This window comes from Haemaphysalis longicornis, unplaced genomic scaffold (assembly GCF_048455015.1).
Source record: "Haemaphysalis longicornis isolate Haplotype H1 unplaced genomic scaffold, Haemaphysalis longicornis Haplotype H1 scaffold_9, whole genome shotgun sequence".
NCBI classification, from domain to species: Eukaryota; Metazoa; Arthropoda; class Arachnida; order Ixodida; family Ixodidae; genus Haemaphysalis; species Haemaphysalis longicornis.
Window position 1 is genome coordinate 128,444,516 of NW_027526460.1, and position 27,250 is coordinate 128,471,765.

Here is a 27,250-nt window from a genome sequence, read left to right on the forward strand (position 1 = left end):
GGGTCACCGCCCTCCAGCGCGCAAAGTTGCGCACAGGAAGGGTTGCCAGAGGAAGCTCCTCGAGGCGCGCCAACGAAACGCGCAGCCTACGCCGTGAGGTCCGGCAATGGGTTGCACGGGGTGACTCCAGAGGGCGCCACCCGGCAGGAAGCCACTGCTGACCACGACCGGCTATATTTTGTGCTGCTGACGCTCCCACTTCGGGCTCGCGAGGTCGCGATCTAAAGGGAGGAGGTGCGGAGGGAAGGTTCCCGACGCAACGCCCCACACCCGCGATCGGCGAGGTCGCTGACCGGGTGGGCCAACGTCTCTGGAGGGTTCAAGCCCGCACGCCCAGGGTTCGAGCGACCCTCCAACCACGACGCCACCACACCACGCCAGGCCTGCAGCGAGCCAGCCGGGCCAGCCGCCACCCCAGGGATGAACGAGAGCCCAGCGGTATGCCAAAACGACCCCGCAGCCCGTACAGCGAGTGAGCTGCGCGGCGGGCCGGCTCTTGCGGTCAGCTGATCGCGCCCCCTTCTCCATGGTGGCGGAGGCGCTCGCCCGAGGTGCGCCGAGCGAAAGCCATCGCCGAGCGCTGGGCTAACGGGCCACCTGGGAGGCAGCACTACGAACGCGGCCTCCACCCCGGGTCCGGGCATCAGAGGTGGTCACTGCTGAACCCGCAAGCAGCGGAAGCCGCCGGCGGTGCGGCAGGCAAGCGCCCCGTCGGCGCGGGGCGAACCGCTGCGGGAAGTGACCGCCTGGGAGCAGCCGGCTGCCCGGGCCCTGTGCTCAACCGGCCCAGCCTACTTCTCCGGCGGGGCCTGCGGACCTTGGGTCGGCCGACGAAATCAGGTCAACCGGCGGACTGTGGCGAACTATGTGGTGACAGTGCGGTGGACGTTGGCGCAGTTGCGCATGTTCGGGATCGGACTTTCTTGGACTCGCTCAAGGAGGTGTGCCAGGCAGCGAAACGAACGGTGAGGTCATCGTTCGCCGGAGCCCTCGAGGTCGAGCGGCTTTGGTCAAAGGGGGGAGGGATGTGGGAATTGCGGAGCTCCGCCATCTTTCCTATCCCCTCGGCCCGCCGCGGAGGCGAGAGGGGTGGTACCTCTCTCTCCGCGGTCGCGCGCTTTCCCCTCCGGGAGGATCCCCGTGAGAGCGGGGGGCGCTGCCGAACCCCTCACGTGACAGGTTTTGCCCGGAAGCTCCGGCTCCGGCGGCCTGGTCCGCGACGGGCGACAAGGAGAGGGCCTCTTTGGACACGAACCATCGTCGGGAGCGGCCGTAAGTACGACTCGCTCCTTTTTGGCCTTCCTTTGTCCGCCCTCGCGCCTGTCTCTCCCGCCCGGCTAAGGTGGTCGGCGGTGTAGAACGACGCGCCCGACGTCTCCTTTATTGCATTGCAATAAACGTCGGAGTGGGCGAATTCTGTGTCCTGTGTTCCTTGCTGTTCGCTGCCGATACGCCAAGTTGGTGATCCGCGGCGGTGTTCAGTGGAGCTAGCCTTGCGGCCGGATCTCGAGGATCGAGCTAGGCCGCCGTTAGAACCCTGGTCCCCACAGTGTCAGCACACACCCACACACGGGCTCCCACAAGGCTCGCTCCAGAGCTGTCTAGTGCAGTTTACGCGGAATGTCCTCTACATCGAGTGTCACGATGCAGGAAGGTGAAATCGCACACTAACAGAAGACTAAACGGGACAACACAACCAAGGCTTTTCCAGTGTGTACCAGCTAGTTAAAGTTTAGCTTTTATTATGATACCACTTTCGGCCCGCCAGGACGTCAGGTAACTTGCCTTCTTTGGGAGACAGGTCGTGATGCTTCTCCGAAAAGAAATAGTGGCGTACGGAACCACTATACTTTCTATTTCCAACACCGGTGACTGTCAATAGTAACGAATCAGATCGTGTTCCTTCTTTTAGTTCCGCCCCTTAAGTTAGGTAGAAACGAGGTCACGAGTGCTCGTTTTGTTGCCTAGCTTAGTATCCTACGGGTAATGATGACGCTTACGATAGCAATGCGCCAAGATGCATACACGACAAAAGTACGTTCCCCCGCCGTGGTCAAGGCGTTGTGCTGCTGAGCCCAGGGACGCCGGTTCGAACCCGACCGCGGTGGCTGCTATATTGGCGGAGGCGAAAAGCGAGACCGCGCCCTTATGCCGAGGTTTAGGCGGAAGTTAAGCATCCCCATGCAGTTGTAAAAATTCATCCGGAGTCCTCCACTACGGAGCGCCTCGTAGCACAGATGCATCTTCGGCGCGTTAAACCCCCTAATCAATAAACATAGGTACGTTTGTTTGTACCGCGAGATACGACAAAAATATTATAATATCTCGAACGGGAGAATGGTTTTCAGGCGCGGTAAGCAAGGATCTGACACCCCACGCCTTCTGAGTGAAGTTAGCCATACCTTGAGCCACTCTCCCGCCGACAGGTAAGGCGTCGTGGTATCTTCCATTTGGCCGATCTGTAGGTATAGCAGGTCACTGTCCGGATGTGGGTCCACCAATGATGGCATGACAGCCGTGAGGATGTGGTTGTCCAACTCGAGGACCTGCGGTAGCGGGCTCTGCCTACTCAGTCAAGGCGTAGAAAACGCTCCTAAGGGGGCCATCAAGACAAAAAACAACTTGCTTCAATTTGACACAACTACCTCTTGCTAACTCAATACAGTCCTTTCCAGCCACGAAAGACGCTTCTTTAACTGCAAAAAAAAAAACTCTAGAAATAATATTTTTAATTTCGCTCTCCAGTAACGCGATATGGGCAAGAGTGAGGTATTATGGGTCAGCACTGAAAGCAGTCATCAGTGTTTTTCTGGGCGTCCTCATTCAACTGATACGACCGCAAGGAGCTACTGGTCCCGCTACAATCGACCAGTATCTTGTCTCTTAATTGCCGGCCGTGAATCGCACAAACAAGATTCTGTGATGTCACAGAGAAATGGCCAGAAAGTGGCCGGGCAGTGTCCATGCACTGCCTGCCAACGCTTTCTGTAATACCTCGATTATTTGCCTGAAGTTTGCTACTACATCGGTATCATTGTTGTCGGGACGGAGCAGACTTTTTATTCAACAAAACGTGCGTTTTGTATTAATGGCTTCTTTAAAGGTACACAAATTCGGCTTTGGGAGGGGACAAGTTGTTGGAAGTCATGTTGGCCCGAAGCGAGACATTATGGCGATCATTACCCAAAAACTATGCTGGCAGCGGTCCACAGCCAAATTTTACCACAGCTAGCATTATTCTGCATGTGCACAGCCATGTTTCTTAAAAGAAGTTATTACGTTGTTCACGAGTGAGATACCGAGGACTACCTCGTTTAGCCCACGCAAACGCGCTGTGTCCAATATGCTTACGACACGAGAGCTGCGCATACACAAAAGTTAAGAAACCCAAAGTAATTTTTCCGCAAAGAAATATCAGTAACGTGATTTCTGTGAAAAAAACCATTGAAGGTTGCTTCCCTAAAAGAGGAACCGGTTGTGTGTCCAAGGCGTAGGTCGTCTTTGCTGCTTGTTTGTCTGTTTTGTTTGCTTGTTCCTGCGTTGTATTTTTTAAATTGCCTCGAACAAGCCTGATTATTGAATCATCGGCACGAGGCTTTGCATCTCACACGGATTGGGCTTGCCGCAAAAGATTGCGCAACTTGTTCTCTTTCTGGAATACACCATCACGTGCGCTAGAATACTGGCATTTTCACGTTTTAGGCATTACGCTGTACTGTCACTGCAGGCCCTCCGTTCTTTGTGAAACCTTGGTATACTACTAGAACTACTAAGTGATATAGACTGCTTGTGGATCTTTTTTTTTTTCACGCATTATATTGTTTAGCCACTCTTGCATCGTGTCAGTAGCGCACGCGCCCTTCACATCTGCCCTTTGCCTATCACTGTTTCTGTACCCCCTGGCTGTCATAACGCAGCTGCCTCATGCTATATATACCGGCACGCATAGAGTTTCTCAATCATGAGAAACTCTATGCCGGCACGCTTTCAAGAATAAATTTGTTCTTTTTGTTGCTTGAACGCACGTGCTTACTGCTGGACGCCGGGACAATTCCTACAAAAGACACTGTACAAAGCTATCACTATACTTGGCACAAATATGTTACCTAATACGCCCAGTGATGCAATAAAGTGACCCCTTAGTGGGAATGGACACTCAGTCGGCGATATCTTGCACCCACCTCTTCCACTCTGCGCTTGGATGGCGCCGACCCGTTGAGAATGAGCGAGGCGCGTTCGATGTAGGCCCGCAGAGTGCCCTTCTGCCTGAGTGCGTTTCGCGCCGTGAACCAATCTGTCACGTATGGGCTGGCAGACAAGTGCAAGATTCGGTAGCCCCGACGCTTGAAGTACGTGTCGACGCTCAGCTGGAAGAGCACCGGTATGCCCCAGTCCAGCGACAGGGCCACCATGACGTCCAGGGTCTCCAGCTTGGATCTGCAGCAGGAGAGGCGGCGTCGACGATGGCATGGAAATGCGACGGAAATGCCCCACCGGTGTTATCCCGTCTTTGTACCGAACGCCGTGAACTGGCACCACGGCGATTCTTACACCTCAGCAAAGATTTCTATTTGATCCGACCTGTTTTTTTTTTTTTTTTTTTGTGCGCACGATGGGATGTACTCAAGGTACTTTTAAATAAATGCTGACGGTACGTAGCCTGAATCAGTACGTTGCTTCGTCTTCAGGCCGGTCAACGCGACGGATCAAATCGCTCTTCCGGACCGTGCTCCGCGCGTCATTAGCTTCTGTGGACCGCCATTGGACAGGGTGTGACCGCGGCCCTCGCCGTCCAACCATGCGCGGTCTTTTCTCTCCTCAGATTTCGCGGCGGACCACGATGTCAAGCAGCATGGTCGGTCGACGCAGGATCCTTCCCGCACCCCTATCTCCAAAGCAGAATGTACCCCGAGATATACGAGAAAGAGTGTAGATTCTGCGGGCAATTGGGCACGCTCCGGCACGTCATCGGAGAGTGCGATTTCACCGAGGCAATCCCTCCACCCCTTACCCAACCCTCAATCACCCTTCCCACACCCTTTAACGAGCGATGGGAGACCTTGCTAACCAGCCCCGCCTTGGAAGACCAGCTCGTCCTGATCTCCAGGGGCCAGGCAGCCGCGGAAGCATATGGGTCCCGTGAAGAGGGAACCACCCCATTCGGCACGTAGTCGACGCAATTTTGTGTGGCTAAATAAAGTTGTTCTCTCTCTCTCTCTCTCAACGCCAATGGAGAGCGGCTCCCGTAGCGCGGCTGCTTCGAAGCGCTCGAAGGGGCCTGCATGTCTACCACACCCGACCACTTAGGCTGAACCACCGCGACACATACTTAATCCTCACGTATACTACCGACCCGTATGACTCTTCTAGTGCAGTGCTAACCACATAGTCACATCTTTTCACGCCATGGGGCATTGTTTGTGGCAGGAGCTTCGTTCTGGCAAGTAGTGGCGACAGGCGACGGGCCATATTGGAAGTGCATGGTTCGACTCTCCGTCACCGCTCCTCGTGTCGCTTTGTGCGGACGACGCCGGCGGCTTCGTGAGCACGCCCGGCATGCACACGGGTGGTGGTTCTCACGGGGCTAAAGCGCGTCAAGGATATTTGAACACAGGTTGAACACCGGTGCCAAATGGCTGGTTCGTTCAACCTTCTTCGTTGAGAGTTAAGACAGCCGGCCATATCGCGGTACGCTGATCCATCCCACCGTGTGAATTTGCTCTGCACGGGGTGGATGGAACCAGACTTGAACACGCCATCACGTGACGGATCGGCGCGAAAGCTTCGTCCGTTGTGTGTATCGGATTTTACTAGTCAACAAAGCGAAGAGCAAAAACTTCGACGCTTATACATTTGCTCTGGCGCAAATGACTTCAAAACGCAATAGTGTTTCCGCCACTCTCGCTCTCATCCCTCTCGACCACCTGCCGTCTTCGTCTCAAAGGGTCGCTGAAGTGAATTTGTTGCATTGCATCATCATCATTATCAGCAGCAGAAGAAAGGCCTCTCTAATAGATCTCCAATTACCCCAGTGCTGTGCTAACTGCGACCAATTTATCCCCGCAAACTTCTTGATTTCATCTGCCCACCTAACTTTCTGCCACCCCCTGCCACGCGTGCCTTCTCTACATGGAGGAAAGAATGCTTCTCTAGGAATCCACTCTGCATTGCATAGACTGGCACAAAACAACACACTTTCCATCACTTATCTGGTCTATCAAGCAGTATTCAATTTATAAAGCCCGAAAGAAGAAAAATACTATGCGACCTTTGCGGTGGCGCACTAATACGCGCGTATTAGTCTTTCCATAAGATTGGACGGTGTCCGAGATTGGAGTTCAAACCAGTTTCAGTTTCGATTCCGTGCAACAACATACTTGGCGTTCTACGTTATCTTTTGTTAGCACAATCGATATCTCATGAATCGGCATACCACGCTACTACCACGTTGTCGACTGAAGAATGGGTCAGATATATGGCTGCCAACTCCGCTTAGAATCGTAACGTTCGCTAGCCGAGGCGATCGAAGCGGCTGAGCGCCCTCCACGTCTTAGGAGATGCTCAACTGTGAGGCGCTTTGCATGCCCCTTTGGATCTTTCCTGACTCGACCTTGGTCATGAGAGGCATGCTCGCACCAGGCCGACAGTGAGTTGATTCGGCACTGTCACATGCCCGCAAGCTGTCGGTGCTTATTTTAACAGCATGGCAACGAGAACTCGCCAGCGTGTCAGTGTCAGTCTGCACGCAGCCTGCCCAGTCGCTCGTGGAGCAATCGACGTTGCATCGCGAAATGGAGAATGCAGTATAGAAACATTGCCTAAATAAAAATAAATCACCAAAAAAACATGATATTACTGTTGAAAAGCCTAAAATGTTGAAAATTTTGAACGTGTAGAAAGCCTGCTAGTGTAAGCTTCACACGAAACGTCATAGGAAATAGGCAAGGAGGATTCAGAGAGGAGGACAGCACTTTCGAATTGATTTTTCTACTAAATAAAATAGCGTAAAAAAACTTATGCAGACGGGAGAGCCGGAAGTGGACGTGGAGGAGTCCGAATGGGGAGCATAAAAATGAAAAATTAAAGCCGTTACACTCAATGTGAAAGCTGTCGGAAGTGCAGAGCAGTGATTCGCCGTAACGAACTGTACCGCCGTTAGCCGCTCACTGCTACCACCCCATGCAATTCGAATTTCCCGCCTTCTCAGTGCTCGCGCGCCCCCTGCCTGAAACTGTGCCAGCGGGAGTTCTGTTCTTTTTGTGCTTGTTTTAATTTCGTATTCTGGAACTGTTTTGCGTCATTCCGACGTGCCATTTTTTTTCTCGCGCGGCTGGAGCCTTTCTGCGTCACTTGGAACGCGCCATTTTTAAAGACGATAGTCTTTCTTGGGCTAATTAAACCCAGAAATTTTGGTCTGTCTGTATGTCTGTCTGTCTGTCTGTCTGTAACTCGATTCAGCCACACGGCCAAAGTAAAATTGACATTGCGCAATAGTCTTATATACTCATGGCCAAATGTAAACGTCTAAGCCCGGTTTATATGTCCATATACTTGTCAACTTTGTTGAACAAGAACAAGACATTACGCAAATATAAGGCAGGAAATTAGTACACAAGGGATATTTACAGTGTTCCTTTATTTAAAAAATCCTGGATGCTTGGTTTTTCGATATCAAATGATATTTTACATCTACTGCAGAAAACCGCCGCCTCCTGGCGGCATATGAAAAATCACGCGGCAATAGCAACGAAGGTTCCACTAGCTAGGTTCTACGTTCTGCTTGGAACGCACGTGGAGCACGGCATAGAGTTTCATACTAATGAAACTCTATGGAGCACGGCCACGCGGTTCTATAAACCTTGTAGTCGGCCGCCTCCATTCACGCGCGTCTCCACCGTACTGCAGCGCTGGCATCGAGGAACCCGGCCTGTAGCAGTGGAACGCGGTAAATTCAAATCGCCTTGCGCAAACCTTTAGTGTGTTTACCTTGGGATGAGCGCGACGGTGCAGGAACAGCATTAGAGGTGAGCGGTAAAGCAAAGGGGGGTATTTCTTTGGTAAATTTCTACAAATACTATCGTCTTTTGACGACATTTGCAACGAAACGAGCAGATACACGGCCAATTTTTTTCTTGCGCGGCTGGAGCCTTTCTGCGGCATTTCGAACGCGTCATTTGTTTTTGCGCGGCTGAAGCCTTTCTGCAGCATTTCGAACGGGCCATTTTTTTTTTCTTGCGCAGCCTCTTTTTTCGCTTACTATCGTAAAAATTACCCCACCTTCCCGCGAGGGGAACCCTGTGGAGATGCGACGCATCTTGGGGGTTCACTTGGTGTTTCTGTTGGGTTGATTCTCTTATTGCATGAAACGTGATGCTGAACGCAAACGCTTCAATCGTTTGCGTTCAGCATCACGTTCACGCCGCTTCGCAGCCTTGTCTTCAGTGGTGCTAGCATTCCTGTTATCGCAGTGATCGGTGCTTGTTACGGTTGCGCGGGCGATAGCAGAATTGTGAGGCTCCATTCAACGCATCGATGGAAATCGGAACGCCGGTGCTGGAACGACCGCGGCTACGACGCAACGTGGCGTGGCTATGACGCAACACAATCCAACACAATCCACTTTAATCCAATCCAATCCAAATCTAATCCAAGCCAATCCAAGCCAAGCCAAGCCAACCCAACCCAATCGAATCCAATCCAATGCCCCTCGCGAGAGAGTGTTCGCTATCGGAGAGGAGAGGGGTGAGCGGCGGCGGAGAGCGCAGCTCGCGCGGCGAGAAGAATGGGGGAGGGGTGTGGACGGACAACAACGCCGTATGGAGGGACAAGGCGAGTGAAGGAGATGCAGTCGCATCTAAAACCAACCGAACAAGCGTTCCTAACTAAATGAACGCTGGGGCTGCCACTTACATACACAGATTTTGGCTCGAATTAACCTGCAGTTTTCTTTGTGCTGAACAACGGGGAGATGTATGACAAGCGCCAGCTGTTCACGAGGTTCGACCGGTTATGACTATTTAAACCGCGTGGTTTTCGAAACCTCAGCATGACCCCCTGATGACGGTACACGAGGTTCTACTCGGGTCCGTTATCTCGCTGCGCCGCCTGATTCCGGCAGTCGCATCGACCGTTAGTTCGGTATTTGTCCGTTGAACATGATGTTGATGGAGTCCCTCTAGATCTACTAATGTTACTAGGTCTGCACAGTATATGGAGATGCCGAATGGCAGTCCGCCACTCGGACATTGATGCGCGGCCAGTAAATGAGTATTTCCAAGAGGCCATATTCTCTTTTATTGAAGTGCAAAAGGCACGCCAATGTGTTCCAGACTGGTTGTCCCGAGTGGAGAATTAACAAAAATGAAAATATTTTAGCAGTCAGCACTGTATCCTAGATTGGAACAGTGATTTTATGTCTTAGTGTAATGGTTTGTTTTGTTGTTGTGTATTATGTTTGTAACAGCGGTGTTTGTCTGGAAATAAAGAAAAAAAAGTTACCGAGCTACGACGACAAGGCGAGCCCATAAAGTGCTCTGCACTTAATAGACTTCATACTATGTGATAACCCTGGCGTCGTGCAGGATGCGGAAGTGCTCGGAAGGGTGAGCTATAGTGACCACCCTATGGTAAGATCTATAATTAGGCTAGATTTGAGGAGGGGCCGCAACAAACTAGTACGAAAGATGCCCATCTGTGACCAAAAGTAAGACGGAAAGTTCAAGAACTCCATATCGCGCTGTAGAACCGATATTCAGCTCTAACCAAGGAAGCAAAGTTTACGACCCATGAAGCCAGCGATAACCTTACGCGCATTATCACGGAGTGTGCAGTAGAAGCTGGAGGTACGATCGCTAGACGGGACACTTGTGAACTTTCCCAGGAGACGAAAGATTTAATTAGGAAATGGCAAGGCATGACAATATCCACCCCAGCTCACAGAATAGAACTAGCGGAGTTTTCGAAGTTCAGTTCAGTTCAGTTCAGTTCAGTTTATTTCCCAGAAGCATCTGGACGACTTCCTGGCTAAAAGCTGCTCGAGCAGCTTGACAAAGGCGCAGGATCGAAGCCGTTACAAGGCATGGAGGACGGACCACGTAACACAGATGTAATCATAAGTAACAAAAAAACAAAAATAAAACACGATTTCAATTTAACAAATTAGTTCTACAAATTTCATCAAAGATAATCAAAATTAGATGAAGGAAACACAGATTAGAGAATAAGCGTAAAACAGCTGACAGGCGTCTAGGTGTGGGGAGAAATCAGATGTATGCACTTAAAGACATAGGGATAAAACAGGGATAAAATAGTCATAGTAGTCGCGAGACATCCAGGATTACGCCGAACGAGAAAGTAGTTCAGAGGAGATAGACATCCCACCAGTAACGACAGGAGAAGTAAGGAAGGATTTGAAAGAAGTGAAAGGGGGTAAAGCACTCGGTGAAGATCAGATAACAGCAGACCTCTTGAAGGATGATGGGCAAATTGTTCTAGTAAAACTGGCAAACCTGTACACGCAATGCCCGCGACTGTGCCGGCATCTTGGAAGAACGCGAACATCATCCTAATCTATACGAAAGGTGACATGAAGGACTTGAATAATTACAGGCCGATCAGCTTACTGTCAGTCTTCTACAAGGTACTTACCAAGGTAGTCGCTAACAGAATTTCTGCCACCTTAGATTTCAGTCAACCTAAAGAACAAGCAGAATTTCGTAACGGCTATTCAACAATGGACCATGTTTGCACGATCAGTCAGGTGATAGTGAAGTGCGCAGAGTATACTGAACCCTTATACAGTATATAGCCTTCATAGATTATGAGAAAGCCTCTGACTCGGTCAAATCCTCAGCAGTCATTCAGGCATTACGGAACCAGGGTGTAGACAAGCGTTATGTAAGAATACTAGAGGATATTTACAATGGGTCCACAGCGACCATCATCCTCCATAAGGAATGCAGTAAAATACCTATAAGGAAGGGCGTCAGACAAGGAGACACAATCTCTCCAACGTTATTCACAGCATGTTTACAAGAGGTATTCAGAACATTCGATTGGGAACAGGAGGGTGCAAGGGTTAATGGAGAATACCTCAGTAACCTCAGATTTGCTGATTACGTTGCCTTGCTATATAACTCGGGGGGCGAATTGCAAAGCATGATTACCGCACTGGGCAAGCCGAGTAGAATAGTGGAGCTGAAATTTAATATACAGAAAACTTAAGTAATGCTTAATAACCTCGGTAGAGCAGAGCTGTTCGATATATGTGGCAAGGCAGGGAAAGTGGTAAGCGAATATATTTACTTAGGCCAAGTAGTGACCCGGAATCCCAACCATGAGACAGATAATTAGAAGGATAAGAATGGGGTGCGGTGCATTCGGTATGCATTCTCAGGTAACGAATAGCAGCTTACCACTGTCCCTGAAGAAGCAAGTGTATGACAGCTGCATCTCGCTGGTTCTCACCTACGGGGCAGAAACTTGGAGGCTCACTAAATGGGTTCAACTTAAATTGATGATGAGGACGACTTAAATTTAACGGAACGGAAGATGATAGGTGTAACGTTAAGGGACAAGGAGAGAGCTTAGTGGGTCAAGAAACACACGCCTGTTAAGGACATATTAGAATGAACTAAGAAGAAATGGGTGTGGGCAGGGCATGTCATGCAAAGGCAATGCAACTGTTGGTAATTAAGGGTAACAGTGGATCCCTAGAGAAGGCAAGCGCGGCAAGGGGCGGCAGAAAGTTAGAAGGGCAGATGAGATCAAGAAGTTTGCTAGAGTAAATTGGTCTCATTTAGCACATGACCGGAATAATTGGAGATCCATGGGAGAGGCCTTCGCCCTGCAGTGGGCATAGATAGGCTGATGATAACAATGATGATGAAATTAGCGTAAACGCACCCAGAGTGGTCGAAACATGGCCTAAGGACTGCAGGCTTCAATTTGTGAAAGTAATCCGGCAATGTTTTCAAGCAACTTCAGTGTCCCTTCAAGATTGTTCACCCGTTCGGCCAAAAAAAGAGAAGGGAAAAAGAAAACGTGGCGCTAAACAGACGTGCACGAATACAAGATACGACAGATACAGGCGGCATAGTCGTTTTGTGGGTATGGCACCTGCAGTTCAGTATACTATTTTCCCCTTCTCCTTCCATCCTGCACTTCTTTTTCTTACTATCCATTATCACTCTTTCTCCTACCTCCCCCTTTACATTTCCTATCTCTTCCTTATCTCCTCCATCCTTCTGTTATCCCATCTTCCTTGTTATATTTCCTTCCTGCAACCTCCACCTTCTCTTTTCCTGCTCCCACTCGGGGTCACGTAATTCAATCACGAATCAGGAGTCCGCAAAATGATATACAGGAGACTAAAGCAATGATAAGTGTGAAAAAGAGAAAGAAATGCCCCCTTTTAAAACTGCCTCAAAATAGAAATAGGGATTAAAGCGAAGTTTGCTTTCGCAGTTAGCTCACATAGATGTGAATCGGGATGTTTTATGCAAAATTCCAAGTGATGAGATCCGCATGAGAGGCTCCCAGAGGTAAACTATTTACACCTAAACATCCACACTAACCTTTATTGAATAGACGCAATCAAAGGAAAAATAAAGAATGTCCGCTGTGTGATCGAGGCAGCCCACTCTTCGGAGGTGTATAAAAGGGGAGGATAGTGGGAAGAACAAACATTGGATCGCTTCCATTCTGAGAAGCCGAAGGACCAGCGAAGCTGTATACAATATACACCACACACATCGTAAGATAATGTGAACGTATATTTGTATCACCAATTAGCAATGGTGGCGACAATGGCTTTGTGATTACTTCTTCGGTGGAGTGCAGCTCTATCCCAGTATGTAATTGTGGGCTGTCCGTATGACTCCTTAGGGGACCCTTTTATGGGCAGGATGCGAAAATTCTGCAACCTTTGTAACTTCTTTGTGAACTACCTAATTGGGAAACGGAAATAAAACTCGCCGTAATGGCACAGCTGTCTTAGCGAGCACTTGTCATATAATTGTTTTTGGGTAAAAGATAATAAAACAAGACGCCGCCATCTTCTGCTGAGAATTCGCGATACTGCTGGCTTTGGATTGAGGCGTTCGTGCACACACATACAACACTTCACGGAACCCTCGCCTACGTCACTCCCGAAGTTGGACAACTGCATCGGGAGTAGTTTCAATTAAAGGGCCACTTTCTTGATGCTTTTGTGACACCCCCGTAGATGGTAGCGAAAGAAACTGCTTGCCACTAGCATTTGGGTGGTGTGACGCGTTAGAGCCCAGGTCCCTAGCTCATCCATGAGAGAGAGAGAGAGAGAGAGAGAGAGAGAGAGAGAGAGAGAGAGAGAGAGAGAGAGAGAGAGAGAGAGAGAGAGAGAGAGAGAGAGAGAGAGAACATTTTTATTTATATCGGGCCCTGTTAGGCGGGGCGCGTGGCCAGCAGCCGCAGCTGCTCAGCGACCTTGGCTGCTCTGTCCGTCAGGGCTTGTTGTGTCGTCAAGTCAGAGCAGCCCAGCGCCGCCTCCCATAGCTTCGTAGTGTTGATTGGGGGTAAGGGGTCGTCCGGGCAGGCCCACATGTGGTACTGTATGGTGGCCTTCGTTCTATATGATGTGCAGTTGCGAGAGGAGAATAGGGAGGGGTTAATACGGTGGAGGAGAGTTCGGCTAGGTAAAGATCGTTTGTAGGGGCCTCCAGAGCCGTTCTTCCATGTAGCTGAGGGAAGGGGGGGCGGAAGGGGGAGGGGGGTATAGGAGGCGAGAGTGGCGGTCACACGGGGCGATCTCATGGTAGCCCAACAGGTTGTCACGAGCTGATCTGGCTCCGTGGGAAGCAATGGGGCTTGGAGGTGAGCAATCGGGCCTTTGCGTGAGCCGCCTCAGAGCCTCCAAGCCCAGTGTGGGCAGGAGTCCAGACCAGTTCTACTAAGTTCGTGGGTTGATATTGCATCAGAAGTTTTAGAGCATGGGGTGAGATGGCACCTGCAGCAAAATTTCGAATGGCCGTTTTCGAATCGGATAATATGAATTCAGGGGTTGGCCGGTGCAACAGGGCTAGTGCGATTGCCGCCTCTTCCGCCGTTGCAGGTTCCGAGGTATGAATTGTGAGTGAGTTGACTGTGGGGAATGTTGGGGGAATTAATAATCACCAGTGCGCAAAAGTTCTTGCGAAGTTACTCCGCGGCATTTACGTAAACCGTTGTAGGCCGTATGGGGTAGCGTTGTGCTAAGGTTTTGGCTCGTTGCGCTTTGCGCTGCTGGTGAATATCAGGGAGAATATTTCGGGTTAGGGGACGTACTTTGAGGCAGGCGTGAGTGTCAGTAGGTATGGGGAGTTTTGGCTCTGTAATAATAGCCGCATTGAGCTGTAGGCGTTGAAAGAGGTGTTTGTCGGGGGTATTTTTGGCTAGGCGGCTTGGTTGGGTCATGCGGTGAGCCTCTATCAACTCTCGGGCTGTGTTGTACACCCCTGTTCCCTCTAGTCTGGAAGTGAAGGTGCCGGGTGGGAGTTGCACAGCAGCTTTGTATATTGTGCGGATAAGGCAATTGACTTTGGCCAGTTCTGAATTAGAGGGGAGGAGGTTGGAGAGAGCATAGGTAATTCGGCTATCAACGAATGCTGAACAAGGCGGAGCCTATCTGCTACCTTAAGCCCATGTTTTTTAGAATCAATGCGGCAGAGGAGTCCGATGGTTTGGGAAACATGTGAAGAAAGGCGCTTGATGCACTCTGTGTTTGAACGATTACGGTTATGACTAGGCCGAGGAGTTTGATTTATGGGACGACTGGCAGAGGCTTTGAATCCATGTAATTTGGGCATTGGCAGTTGTAAGTTGTGGGTTTGCGCGCTTCGTAGGGAAGGAGAAGAAGTTATGATTTAGAAGGAAAACATTGGAGGCCGGCAATAGTCGCTCCCTCAGCCACGGCTGACGCTGCTGCTTGGAGTCTCCTCTACTTGTGCATCCCTATCTCCACTTGTCCAAAGTGTGATGTCGTCGTCGTAGAGGCTAAAGTTTAGTTGGAAATGCAATCTAGAACCTTTCGACTACGAAGGAGGGCTATATTGAAAAGGAGAGGGGATAGTACGGCTCCCTGTGGACTGCTTACTGGGGGTAGTCGGAGGGCTGCGGTCCGTGAAGAAAGGAAAGCTTGACGTAATTGCACGTTCGTAAGACAGGGTAGATAGAGGAAAGGCCATGGAGGACTGACTGAAGTGAGACCCGGTCACAGGCTTTCCTGAGGTCTAGTGCTAAATTCGCTGCTGTGTCAGACTGTCGGGGAGAAAGAAATGATGTCGTGGTAGAGTTGGAGACGGAGATCATTTGTAGAGAGTCCGACCCGGAAACAGAACATTGTGGGTGGCAGGGCGTTCGTTCGGTTAATGTGTTTGGTGAGTCTGCATGTATCATATGTTCTAGTACTTTTCCGATGCCGAAGATGAGAGAAATCGGTCGCAGGTGATCTAAACTCAACGTTTTTTCCGTGCTTGGGGATGAGTGAAATGTTCGCATGTGTCCATGACGCTGGTAGTGTGCCTTCTTCCCGGCGTTTGTGGTAGAAGAGTGTGGGTGTTGTAATGGTATTGTCATCAAGGTTGGGTAATTTTTTTTTTGTTGCTCGGTCTTTCCGAGGAGCAGAACTGAATTTGCTATGACGGTGCGGTCACCATATAAATCAAGGGAATCGTGAAAGAAGATGCAGAGACCCGAAGCTATCTACAGGGGAGAAGAATTGATGCAGCATCCAATGGCAATTCCTCTCTCGAAGAGAGGCCGCACTGTGCTCTTGGTGACGGACCAAGAAAAGTACGCGGCGCCGTGGCCACGCGCAGCCTCGCTGTAAATGAAGCAGGACTGCTCGCATCAGCCATGTTCGCTTGGATTCCTACTGAGTGTGATAGGGATGCGAGGAACGGGCGCTACTACTGGGGACAGTTCTGGCACAAACTACCCTTGGGAAGATAGTGGGTGCGCTCGACGCAAACCCAAAACACCGGCTTTCAATAAATTCTAAACAAAAGTGAAAACGAGACGCCGCAGATGGCCAGGTAGTATCGATAAAGGGGATAATTTTATTACAGAGGTGGCATATACTTTTGTAAAACACGAGTGATTCCTAGTTCATTCTTTCTGTAACCTTCAACCCCTACGGCATCATTTAAATATGCTGCCCGGCACTTCGTTTGGGAAGGCATGTCGCCACGCGAGCCCGTCGCGCGTAGCTGCATTACCTTGGCATCGGATCCGGCCAACTGAGGTGGAAGCGATGCAGGAAGCTCCGGAGTTCATCCAGGTTGTCCAGCTGGCTAAAGGCAATCTGGGCACAGCGCAGAAACAGCCGCGACACCTGCTGGGAAGGCAGTTCCGAGTCGCCCTCTTCCAGCACCAAGCTCAAAATGGCAGCCGTGGCCACCTTCTGCTGCAGTGCCTGCAAACGAGCATCGAAGCGGTCTCGCTTACTGCAAGCTATAGTTTGGACATCGCACGTATGAAAATTGCGTTAGAAATTGGCCACGTATCTGCGTGCTTCGCTGCAAATATTGTCGAAAAAGACAGTCTTCTCGAAAATATTGTCGAAAAAGACACAGAAAGGACACGTGACACCATATTCTCTATTCCCACTCCCTCCCCTCACGCTCTTCCTCTCCAGTCTCTATCCTCTCACAAAAAAGCAATGAAGTTTGCTCAACTGAACACAATCCGATTTTCTAGCGTTTGCGCTGCTCTCGCACCTTCTCTTTGCAATTTTTGTTACTGTTGTGCTTTGAGCACGTCCAGCTAAAACGCGAGAGGTTTTATATAGTGTTTAGTTAACCTTGCCTCATTTACGCATTTGCACTTTCTGTCGCAAAAACCAAGCCCACGCCTATTTATAATTAAAAGAACGGTGCTGGTGTCAGTAATGCGCGTTCGTATCGGCTTGTTTTGCCTAATGTTTTGTTTTTGCAGAACGGTGTTTACGTACGTGAGGCATGCGACTGGTTCGAGTAGTTTGGTTGGTTGGTTGGTTGGTTGGTTGGTTGGTTGGTTGGTTGGTTGCCTCAGATTATGGCACCTACCCACGCAGGGGATTGGCCAAGAAGCTTTGTACCTAATCAGGATGTGACCTATATTATTTTGCATCTCAAAATTTAGAAAAGGAAATACAGAACAGAAATTTTTAATATGTATAATATGAAGGTAGAGTCAGGAAGAAAAATGAAATAAATGTGGACGCTTAGCTGGCTAGCAGGAAAACCGGCCTGTAGCGCAACATAGGAGTGCAGGGCGGACACAACATCCCTGTGGCAGACTCTAAGGGCGGAAGCGCCTAGTGACAAAACTTCGGAAGTAGTTAGCGGAAGGTGGAGGCGCCTGGTAGTTTGGAAAGGATCCGCCTACATATGTTTCTTCTTCAACCATTCTAATAAACTTTTCTCCCAGCGGCGGTATCGGAAGGCAGGTACGCAGGCACGCAGGCCAAAATTTTACCTCTAGGCACCCCGAGCAAGACTACAGTGGTAAAAAAAAACTACATATAGCACATTACTAGAACACGATAAAATATATTGAGTCAATGAAAAACTTTTGAAATATCTGGCCCGAATTTATATAGGCAGTCATGCGATAACTGCTAACTTCTAAAGTCGTCTTGACAGTAGACCCGCGATAATTCACTCTGATAATTCGTACTTTTGGTTAGCTGCCACAAAATTGAAATTTTTGGTTGGCCCGCTATTCTTTCAATGTATTGAAAAGCCGCTTAATACAAACTCCGTCATTCGGTTAATTCGTACTTTTTGCTTGTTCATGCCAAAAGCTATGTGCTGTTTTCCCGTAAATGTTTGAAAATTTGCGTGCTGATATAACCATAACAGTCGAAAAATGAAAAATAAGCGCCTCGAGCCTCCAGGAAACAAGGCGTTGCTGGTAAATAAACGTTATAAACGAAGCACAAGCAAGATAGACCATGATGCTTCTCTGCTTTGCAGCCTTATTACCATTTCAAGGATGCAAATTAGACACCAAAGCAACGAACTGGCCCCAAAAAACGTGTAAACATGATTGACTGCCTACACTTTTCAAAGCAGTCAAAACCACGCTGGCCACTGCCGCAAAATAAAAAATAAAAACGCGCAATTGAGCAATCGCGAGTCGCGTGTCAACAAAAAAAAAGGAAAAAGAAAAACGACCCGGTGGGTACGAAAGTGATGCGCACAGTATTCGTCTTGTGGACCTTACGCCTCGGCTTTCTGTTTATTTTGTGCTGTAAGGGTTTAAAAACGCTTAAAAACTTAAAGATGTGATTAAAATCAAGGCCTAATCATAATGTGTAATGTTACCTTGCCCAGAGTCATATATATGAGAACTTGTGATAACTCAAACTCCTGATAATTCAAACAAAATCCTGGGGTCCCTCAGAGTTTCTTATCGCAAGTCTAGTGTGCAAGTTTTCTTCTTCTTTTTTTTTTGGAAATTTCGCGTTTCACAGTGCCCCCAGATCTTGTCCGGCAGCAAACGATGTTTTAATCAGAGTAAAAAATATCTCAAGCCGCAATTTTAGTTCTCTAGCAAAATCGTGTTTCGTAGCGTCAGCGATGACGTATTCAGGGAAGGCGCCCAAAATAAACGTTATTGTATTGTTACGAGACATTTGATATATTCGCTGCGAAGAGTACGCTAGATGCGCTGTGCAGAAGTGGGATCATGATCAAGGAGGGATGATTGCCCGTGTTGTTCGGTCCCTTGTTTGCGCAGCGCTCTCTTCCGCCGCCCCTTCTGTAAACGGCAACTTGTAAACGGCAATATGTAAACAAGAACTCTAAATACACTTCTGTATATACCGCTCTACCCCGCATCAATATTGACAAAGGCAGCCGCAAACGGCAAAACGGCTTTTTTTCTTTGTCTTGCTCCTTTTCTGAACGGATTTCAACCTGGCTTACTTTTGAATCGGTTGATAGCAATCATTCGTGAAAAACTGGTTATGCTCGACAAAGAAAGTCTCGTAAGTGGCGATGTCGCTAATGCCAGTCGGCCAGTGTCGTGTCAGACAAGCCCAACAGGCCCAATCATCTGTGCTGCTTCGTCCAGTATAGTGCGCGTAGTACACACTGGTGCTTCTGGGTTTACGTTCCCTTTTTGCAAGCAGTGGTGTTTAGGCAGCTGCAAACACGTGCGCTGATGACTCCAGTAATAGCTAAACACATATGCCCGGAGGTGTACCCCAGTGATGTGTGTGTGATGTGCAAGAAGGACAGGGCCACGGCGGCCCACATCCTGTGGGACTGCAGAAGACACCCGAGCGAGGCCAGTGCAGCAGAGACGTTCCCGCCGTACCTTGTCAGTGCGGCGGCGTGCAAAGACTACGTTATACAACACATGGCCGTCCAGCAAGTGTCGGACGCCCTCGAGCTTCAACGCCCGAAAGTGTCACCCCCACCCGGGGGTAGGCATGAGTAGGTGACGGAAGCCGAGTGGCCGGCTGACACGACGTGAGGCCGCGTCGCGTTTGCAGGACAAATAAAGATGTTTTCTCTCTCTCTCTCTTTTGCAACGTTCATTGTTTGCCCCATGATTATTACTGCTATTAAAAGAATTCGCACTAAATTTAAGCTCAAATAGCTCCTTGTTCAAGCTTTTAATCTCTGTATACCCTGTTTAATATTTGTTCGATTTTACCCGCCTCAGCCAATCCTAACGAACTGCCCACACTACGTAATGAGTTCGGTGCGTAACTTTAGCTACGGTGTCACATGTCCACTCTGTTTTCTCTCATTACACATATTTTTAGTGAGGTTTACGCTAAAAGTCCTGGCTGTGTTATTCTACCGGCGCGATCTTTTGAATGAACCAAACTTGCATTTTGTTTTTATCGCCTGTTCAACTTTGTATCACGAAGCTGCGGGATTTAGTTAACGCTCGGAAGAATTTGTTGTGTGCTGCTAACGGGTTGTCGCTACGTGCATCTCAGCACTAAACAGTTCATAACAAATATGCTGAGGAAAATAGTTCCTACTTTATTGTCATGGAGCATTTTATATTGATTGATTTATTTGTTTGACTCTAATGTCGACATAAATGTACGTTCAATACAGTGCTATGTGTTCAAAATTAATATTCTTTCTGCTTCATAGTACCAGCAGGGTCGCCATCTGTGCGAGCACTGATGGAACTTGTACCAGGCGGACTTGGCAAGGTGCGTTGTAACAGAGTTGTGCTTTTCGATGAGGGCGAAGAACCATACACAACACTGATTACTTATTTTTTCCATATTTATTGTACTCTGGCGGCTAATATGCAACCTGGTTTTTGTTAACACCTAGCTTTATAAATTTATAGGTTTCTTATACTACTGATAAATAGTTTGTAAAGGTTGTATGTTGTATACATATCAGACAAATTGAAATTTATTACAAATATATTTTTTTTTTCCAAATAGTTGAATAAGGTAAGAATTTGTTCGCCTCCAGCTGTAGACAATACGGTTACACTTGACGGTGTCTAAGGGATTCTGAAGTGAAATTTTAATTTTTTTGGTGGATTTTTGTGCATACAAGTAATTGGTTTCGGAGTTTCACCACTTTCTGTTGAGTGGAGCATTTCATGTTTAGCTACAATTTTCTTAAGCACTTTTATCTCAGAAGTCACTGCCGCGCACCTCTTGTTGTGGCTTCTTACCTAGTTATGACAGTGCAATTATATGTGCTTCTATTTTTGTTTTGAAGTAGAAATGATATATGATTAGTACAGTTCAGTTATTATTAAAACGAAGTTCAAACACACTTTAAAATTTAACCGCAATATTCCATCAACAAATTCGTGAACTGCAGATTTCAGCAATCCTTACCTATGTCAGATTTTCTAATAAAATATGAACATCCAAGTAGCGGTTATTATTTGAGAGTACAACCCATCTTTGTTTTTATGACAATTTCCGAAATTAACAAAATTTGTCGTCTTTTAAGTTGTCTTTTAAACAATCAATGCAGAAGGCGTGGTCGAGTTCAACCGCTCACCTTGCTCCATCTTTGCATGGGAGAATAACTAGAGGTCTCCGTAGAAGGCAATGCACCTCTTTGGAAGTACAGACAGCGATTAGCCCATAGTCAAAAGGAATCACTCACTGTTGCCTTCCTTGAGTATCGAGAATGTTTCTTCTTCTCAAACGACAATGATGTGTTACTAATCCCAATCAAACCCAAATAATTACACATCTCTTCACGCGACACACTGCCACCTTGATTACTACTGCCCTCTTATCTAATGTCTGCTCTGGAGTCTGTGTGGCGTATTTTTGTACATGCAATCACCGCTCATGACATCCTGTATACTTCCAACACGGAATGACCGCTATTTTAAAACTAGAAATTTTTAAACGTTGTTTACATTCAGTACGATATCATCTGATATCAAAGCTCATTTTGAGCACTGTCTAATTCTCCCTTATGGCGCTTCATATAGATTAACCAAGACAGGTATACCACCTAAATTCTTCACGCTATGCAATCCTCGGTTTTTTGTCTTAAATAGGTTAGGTCACTAGACAAGCAAAAACCTTTTGAAACGCGGTTCAAACCTGCCCCAGAGCTGCCTTTATATGCACGGCTAGGGCAAGGGTTCGCTCACGTGGAAATGGCTGGGAACGCCCGGGTTCTGCCTCTGCCAGCCACCGCAGACGTAACCGTAGAAGTCCTCGCACGGGTCTCCCTGTACGTCTGCCAGAGAGCGTTCCAAGGCAGCGTTAGGTGCCATACAGCCGGGATCAATGCAGCCGAAGATATACGAGCGCACCAGATACGATGTCCCGTATCCCACAGCGAACAATAGTAGCGTCAGGAACGACACAACGGCGCCGTATCGGAGCCAGAGCAGGCGTGCTGTAGCCAAGCTGATGCCAGCACCGCTGCTGTCGGAATCCTCCTCTCTGCCCTCGCCAATCAGTGAGGCCATCGATGAATCAGTGAAGTCTTGTTCGCTATATTGAATGGTGACATCACCCGGTAACTCATCATGCATGTTAGGTTGTCGAGTTCCTCGCTTCATACTGTCGAAGAGATTTGTGCTTTGCAAGAGGGCGCGGTGAGAGCAAGCGAACTCTGCCTTCGAGTTTTCTTCTTCTTCTACCCTACTCTGGCGCACTCTATTATTGCATGATCACCGTAGTTGCATTATTTGCAGGCCACATTTAAAAAACCGCCAGTTCACAATTGCAGATAAATTCTCGTAGGTGGGGAAATTGGAAAGAGAGACATTCAATAGACATAAGGGCTTGGCGTGAACGTCAATGATATTACTCCCGTCACAACTCGTCCTCAACCTCTCGTACTGAAGTCGTTCACGCCGCTTGCCTCAAACCATACATCCGACCTAACTCGGTCCAGGCACCCTAGCCAAGAACAGCACCGAAGCCAGTGCTTCCCCAGCGGGTGGACTTTGCCACGGGAAACAGCTTATTAGAATAAAAATTCCCCGCATTTCCCCGAGGGGAAGAATGTGAAAGTGCGAATGCACGAGTTGAATTTGCGCGGTTCGGTAATGTTCGCGAAAGAGAGATCACACACACACACGCAACTACAAAGAAAGAAAGATGCATTTATTCACAGACACCTATTTGTGTTGTCGTTGTACTTGATTGCTAGAGCGGATCTCAGCTTTGAAATTTCGTGTCAGTACTCCTTTAAGCGGGTGCATTAGCCCTTCTCACGCCCGATTCCTGGCCAATCCCCCACGTGGGTATGTGCCATGTCAGCAGGAACAACAACAAGAATGAGCCATGGGGACGCGGCCAGGCAGCGCGCGCCCATCTCCCCCCGTTGCTAGGGAAGACGAGGAGCGCGCGCACCCGCAGCTGTTGCTATGCGGACTACGGCGGCGGACGATTCAGGCTCGCTTAAGAAGTGCATTTGCACTTAAAAGATGTCGTAGAGCACGCAAAGGAAAGTCCCCGCGCGAAGAGGACAATTCCTTTGAATAGGTACGCGCGGTATCTGTGTGGGCCATCCTCACTACCATCTACAGCCAACCATCGACGAAGGGTAAAAAGCGCCGGGTCTAGACGTCCGAGCTGCGATTCCCAGCTACAGTCACTGCTTGTAAATAATTTGTAAGGGGTTATTTAAGGGGCCACGCAGACAAAACGCAAGTTTCTTTGATTCGAAAGATTGCCTCTTTATAATCATACTGACACTTTTAGTGCACTTCGTTCAAATAAGCTGCATAATTAGGAAAAAAAGGAATGGCCATGTGACCCACTAGCTCATCCCGCAACATAACCTAGGATGTCATATGTGCCCAGCTGTGCGATTGGCTGAAGCCGGCATTCGCAAACGCAAATAAGGCACGGCTTATAAGCTTGCCGATAGAGCTATTTGCCCCTAATTATAATGCATATTCATTTTACACAAGTAAGAATGGTGCAGTGAACAATTAAAGTTACGAAAATACAGGTAAGCATAGAAGTACCGGTGCGCACTGGTGTTGGTACTGGGCACACTGTGCTTTTTTAGCTGCACAGCAGTCCGCCCTCTTTGGAGTTGTCTTACACGACACTGGCCGATTGGCGTAAGCGACGTCGTCTTACGTGACCCTGTTTGACGAGCATACCCAATGTTTAACGAAACGATTACCTACTTCCTACAGTACCAAAAACAAGCCAGGTGCAAATGCGGTCAAAAACAAAGCAACCCAGGACAACGGTCCGTGGATGAATATCGTAGCGCCATCTTGGAGTACTGACGGCAAGCAAGGCTGCAGAGTCGAATGACGCTGTTAAGTTCGTAGGAATACGCGCACTTATGACTTCATTGCTGACGTCCCGAAAACACATGATTTGGCGGGAGAATCAAAATTTTAACCTAAATCGACTAATGTCTCAGTAAATACGACATCGTTTGCTGCTGGAAAAGCGCGCTGGGGCCACTATGAAAGACGGAGTCTTTCGAATAAAACAAACTTGTACTTTGCCTACATGGCCCCTTTAAGCATATAACTGGTAAATAGTCTGCCGTTATGCTGTGTACCTACCGCACTGGTGGTATACAGGGACAGCAGCATTTCAAAGAGAAAATTTGCCGCGCATCTCGTCGATGCAAACGTTGTCGAAAGACGATCGTTTTCTGCCGCCCCAGTGCTGCCAACTTGCGAAGCCACTTTTTCCCTAGCTAGGATGAATAAATTCTCTAGACTTCCGTAGATTTTAGCTGAATGCGGTCATTAGATGCTGTCTCTCAGATAATGTGTTTGTGCTATGCGAAACGACTGCAGAATTTACTTTAAGACATAATTGTGTACTCGTTTGAAAGGTATTGTTGAAGTAACTGTGATGAAGCTTAAAAAAATGTTGCAGTGCAATTTGTAATGCTTTAAAGATTTTATTTCATCAAACCACAAAGGCGATAGGGGACATCGCTTGGGGGGACATGTAATGCTGGAGAATACATACATATTACAAACTGCCAAGAAAGAAAAGGTAGTCATACAGCGCACATATATTAATGCAAAATTTCAACAAACAGTATATATTACAGCGCATTTCATACAAGCCAAGGACGTGTTAGATTATAAAAATAACGTAATCAGGAACACCGTAGTTTAATGCATAACACAGAAATCTTGCACTACGAAAGAGTGCATTTGTAATAGAATGCAAGTATATAAAAGGAACAATAACAGGAACGAGCACAGACGATGCGCAGTGGATGAGACATTCAAGCGAGCAAGTTTACAAAATTCATCAATCATGTTCTTTTGCAATTTACACCAACAATATCAAACGCAGGAGCGGTAGTTTTGCTTGATGCACATGTATATGAAATAGATATCTGCACTTCATCGAGAAACTGAAATGCCTAGGTACACAAAAAATAATTAATGGTAAAATAATCAAGGGCACCATTACACGACTGAAGGCACAAAACCACTTGGTGAGAGAAAGAGAGAGTGCAACTTTATTGAGTCTGCAGGCAACTCCCTCTCTCTCTCTCTAAATTCTCTAAATGTTGACAAATTTCCCCTTTTCCCTAAAGACGACCCAAATCCCCTAAATGTAGGGAAATTTCCCTAGAGTTGGCAGCACTGGCCACCCCTGACCCGCAATTGCCCCTCGTGTTTCACCCGCCCTCCTCTCACGCCGTTCCCCTCCTGCCTTGGTAACCCATTGGAGCTGCCTCTATCACTGAAAAGGGGAATACACAACCAATGCGTCCTCCAGGTGATGACATAAGGAGCGGAAACTTTGCGCCTTACTAAACAACTTGAATTCAAGCTTAGGCCGGCTCAGCTGGCAATGGAAAGAAGAATGACAGGAGTAATATTAAAGGAGAAAAAATTACATCATCTTCCCATGGGGAACCATGAGGAGGATGCGAAGCATCATGGGGGTTCCTTGTAGGTTCCATTGTGTTGCCGTTATGTTGTTTCATTTATCGGAGCACGAATGGGAACGTAGTGTGAACCCCCATGTAGAGACAGAGAAATGTAGAGAAATGTAGAGACACCGAAGAGACCGACAACCGCGTTACCTGATCGAACACCTCCTAGTTCTCGCCTTTCTTTATTCCGTGCTCACGTTCCTACCCCGCTGCCCGCCCTCTTCGTCCTCTTCTCTGGTTGAGCTGCAAGGCACGTGGCGCTTCCCGCCACAGCCTCCCCACGGGAAATTCAACATCCTCCTCTGAAGTTTTCAGTTCGTCGTTTCCGTTGACGTTCAGCTTCGCGTGCCTTCGTTGTATCAGTAGCTTCTTGACGTAGTTTGAATGAGGGAAGGACATAAGGCGCGTTCGTAGCACATGCTCCCGTCTCGGTTTGTAGCGCAGTGGGAAGAGCGCCACGTACCTCCCGTTGCGGCCAGAGAGTCGTGGGGTCGAAACCGGGCGCCTCCTAACTATTTCTTTTTGTAGTGGACTGCGCTGACGTCAGGCCAAACGCTGACGGGGCTGAAGAGACGCGCATACGCAGTAGAGTGCGGATGGCGGACAACAGCAAGGGAGGGAGGGACACAGCCCCGACCATGAGATGCTTCGCATCTAAAACCCTTCTTGGGTCAGAGAACAAACGAGAGTAGAAGATATCATAATAAGCTCAAAGAAAAAGAAATGGACTTGGGCTAGCCGCGTAGTTATGCGAAATGACAAGTGGCAGGGTGAGAGAGTGGACACAGAGGAACGGGTCTAAAAAAAAAAAAAAGAGGAAGGACAATTATTCCGTGGAGGCACGAAATATGGAAATAATTAGGAGGCACAGAATGGACTCCAGCGGCGCGGGAGAGGAGTGGTTGGAGGTCGATGGGACCTGGTGGGCTGTTGATGATGCTGAATTTTCCGCATACGCACTGCTACTCCATCCGCTGGAACTGTCGGGATTCGACGCTCCAGTCACGAGCGCAAGCATGGAGCGCAAGGCTCGGAAGCCATACTTGTATGCACTTCGCGGTTCAAGCATTGTTTTCAACGCGTTATTTTTACTTGCTCTCGCAAAAATCGAGCACACGTCTACTCTTAATTAAAAGAACACCGCAAAAACCAGATATGTATTGAATTCTTCCTCAAAAAAGCCTAATACTCTCTTTTTTGCAGAACAATGTTGACAAATATGGAGTGTATCTCTGGATTTATTAGATGAAAAATGTTTTGTCTATATAAACGTCTCAGTCAAGAATTCAGTTTAACTTTTGGCTGGGTGGCTGGATAGAGGGACGGATGGACGGACAGACCAGAGCCAGCGCGCCCCAGAACACGTGCGAAAACAAGCGTGCGCATAGCCAACGTGCTAGCGCGCCCACGTAAGTGGCATCAATGCGACTGTCCATTTTTGCAGGCGCTCAGGTAGTATTGCGGCGTGACACGGCAGGCCTCTCCTTTCTTTTCGTTCAGCGGCCCTGCTTATTTGCGCGAATGGTCGGTTTCTCGCCGTCTTCATCGCCCCTTCAATTTTCACAATGACCGATGATTTCGTGATGGTGGCACAATGAATGTGCTCATCAGCGTTGTGAAGCAAACTGCTAGCCTCCCATTTTTCGCAGGTGGCAGCCGGAGCTCAATGTGGTTTGTTTGTCACTACGAGTTTGCTTTGTCGGCGTCACATCACCTTTCGGCGTCACTTCACCTGTCGGCTCGCAAATTTTGAGCGGGAAACTGTGGACTGCAAACGCTCGATTCAGAGTGGGGTACCAGACTTGTTTGACTTGTGAGTGGGATGCATGACCCTTGCAAATTCTTCGCACCACTGTGCGTATTTGTTATACTCCCTAAGTTACCGTAGGTCGTCTTCA

General features: G+C 48.3%; 1 protein-coding gene across 1 annotated transcript in view; it reads right to left on the reverse strand.

Moving 5' to 3' along the window:
* The window catches only part of LOC144153429 (endothelin-converting enzyme 2-like), a 30,045-nt gene extending 8,112 nt beyond the window's left edge, over positions 1-21,933 (reverse strand). The window contains exons 1-4 of the mRNA XM_077685075.1: positions 21,610-21,933; positions 16,233-16,429; positions 4,182-4,437; positions 2,403-2,546 (exon numbers count right to left, since the gene is read on the reverse strand). Of these exons, the coding sequence (XP_077541201.1) occupies positions 2,403-2,546; positions 4,182-4,437; positions 16,233-16,429; positions 21,610-21,933 (921 nt within the window). The remainder of the gene's footprint in view (positions 1-2,402; positions 2,547-4,181; positions 4,438-16,232; positions 16,430-21,609) is intronic.
* Between the last annotated feature and the right edge of the window lie 5,317 nt (positions 21,934-27,250).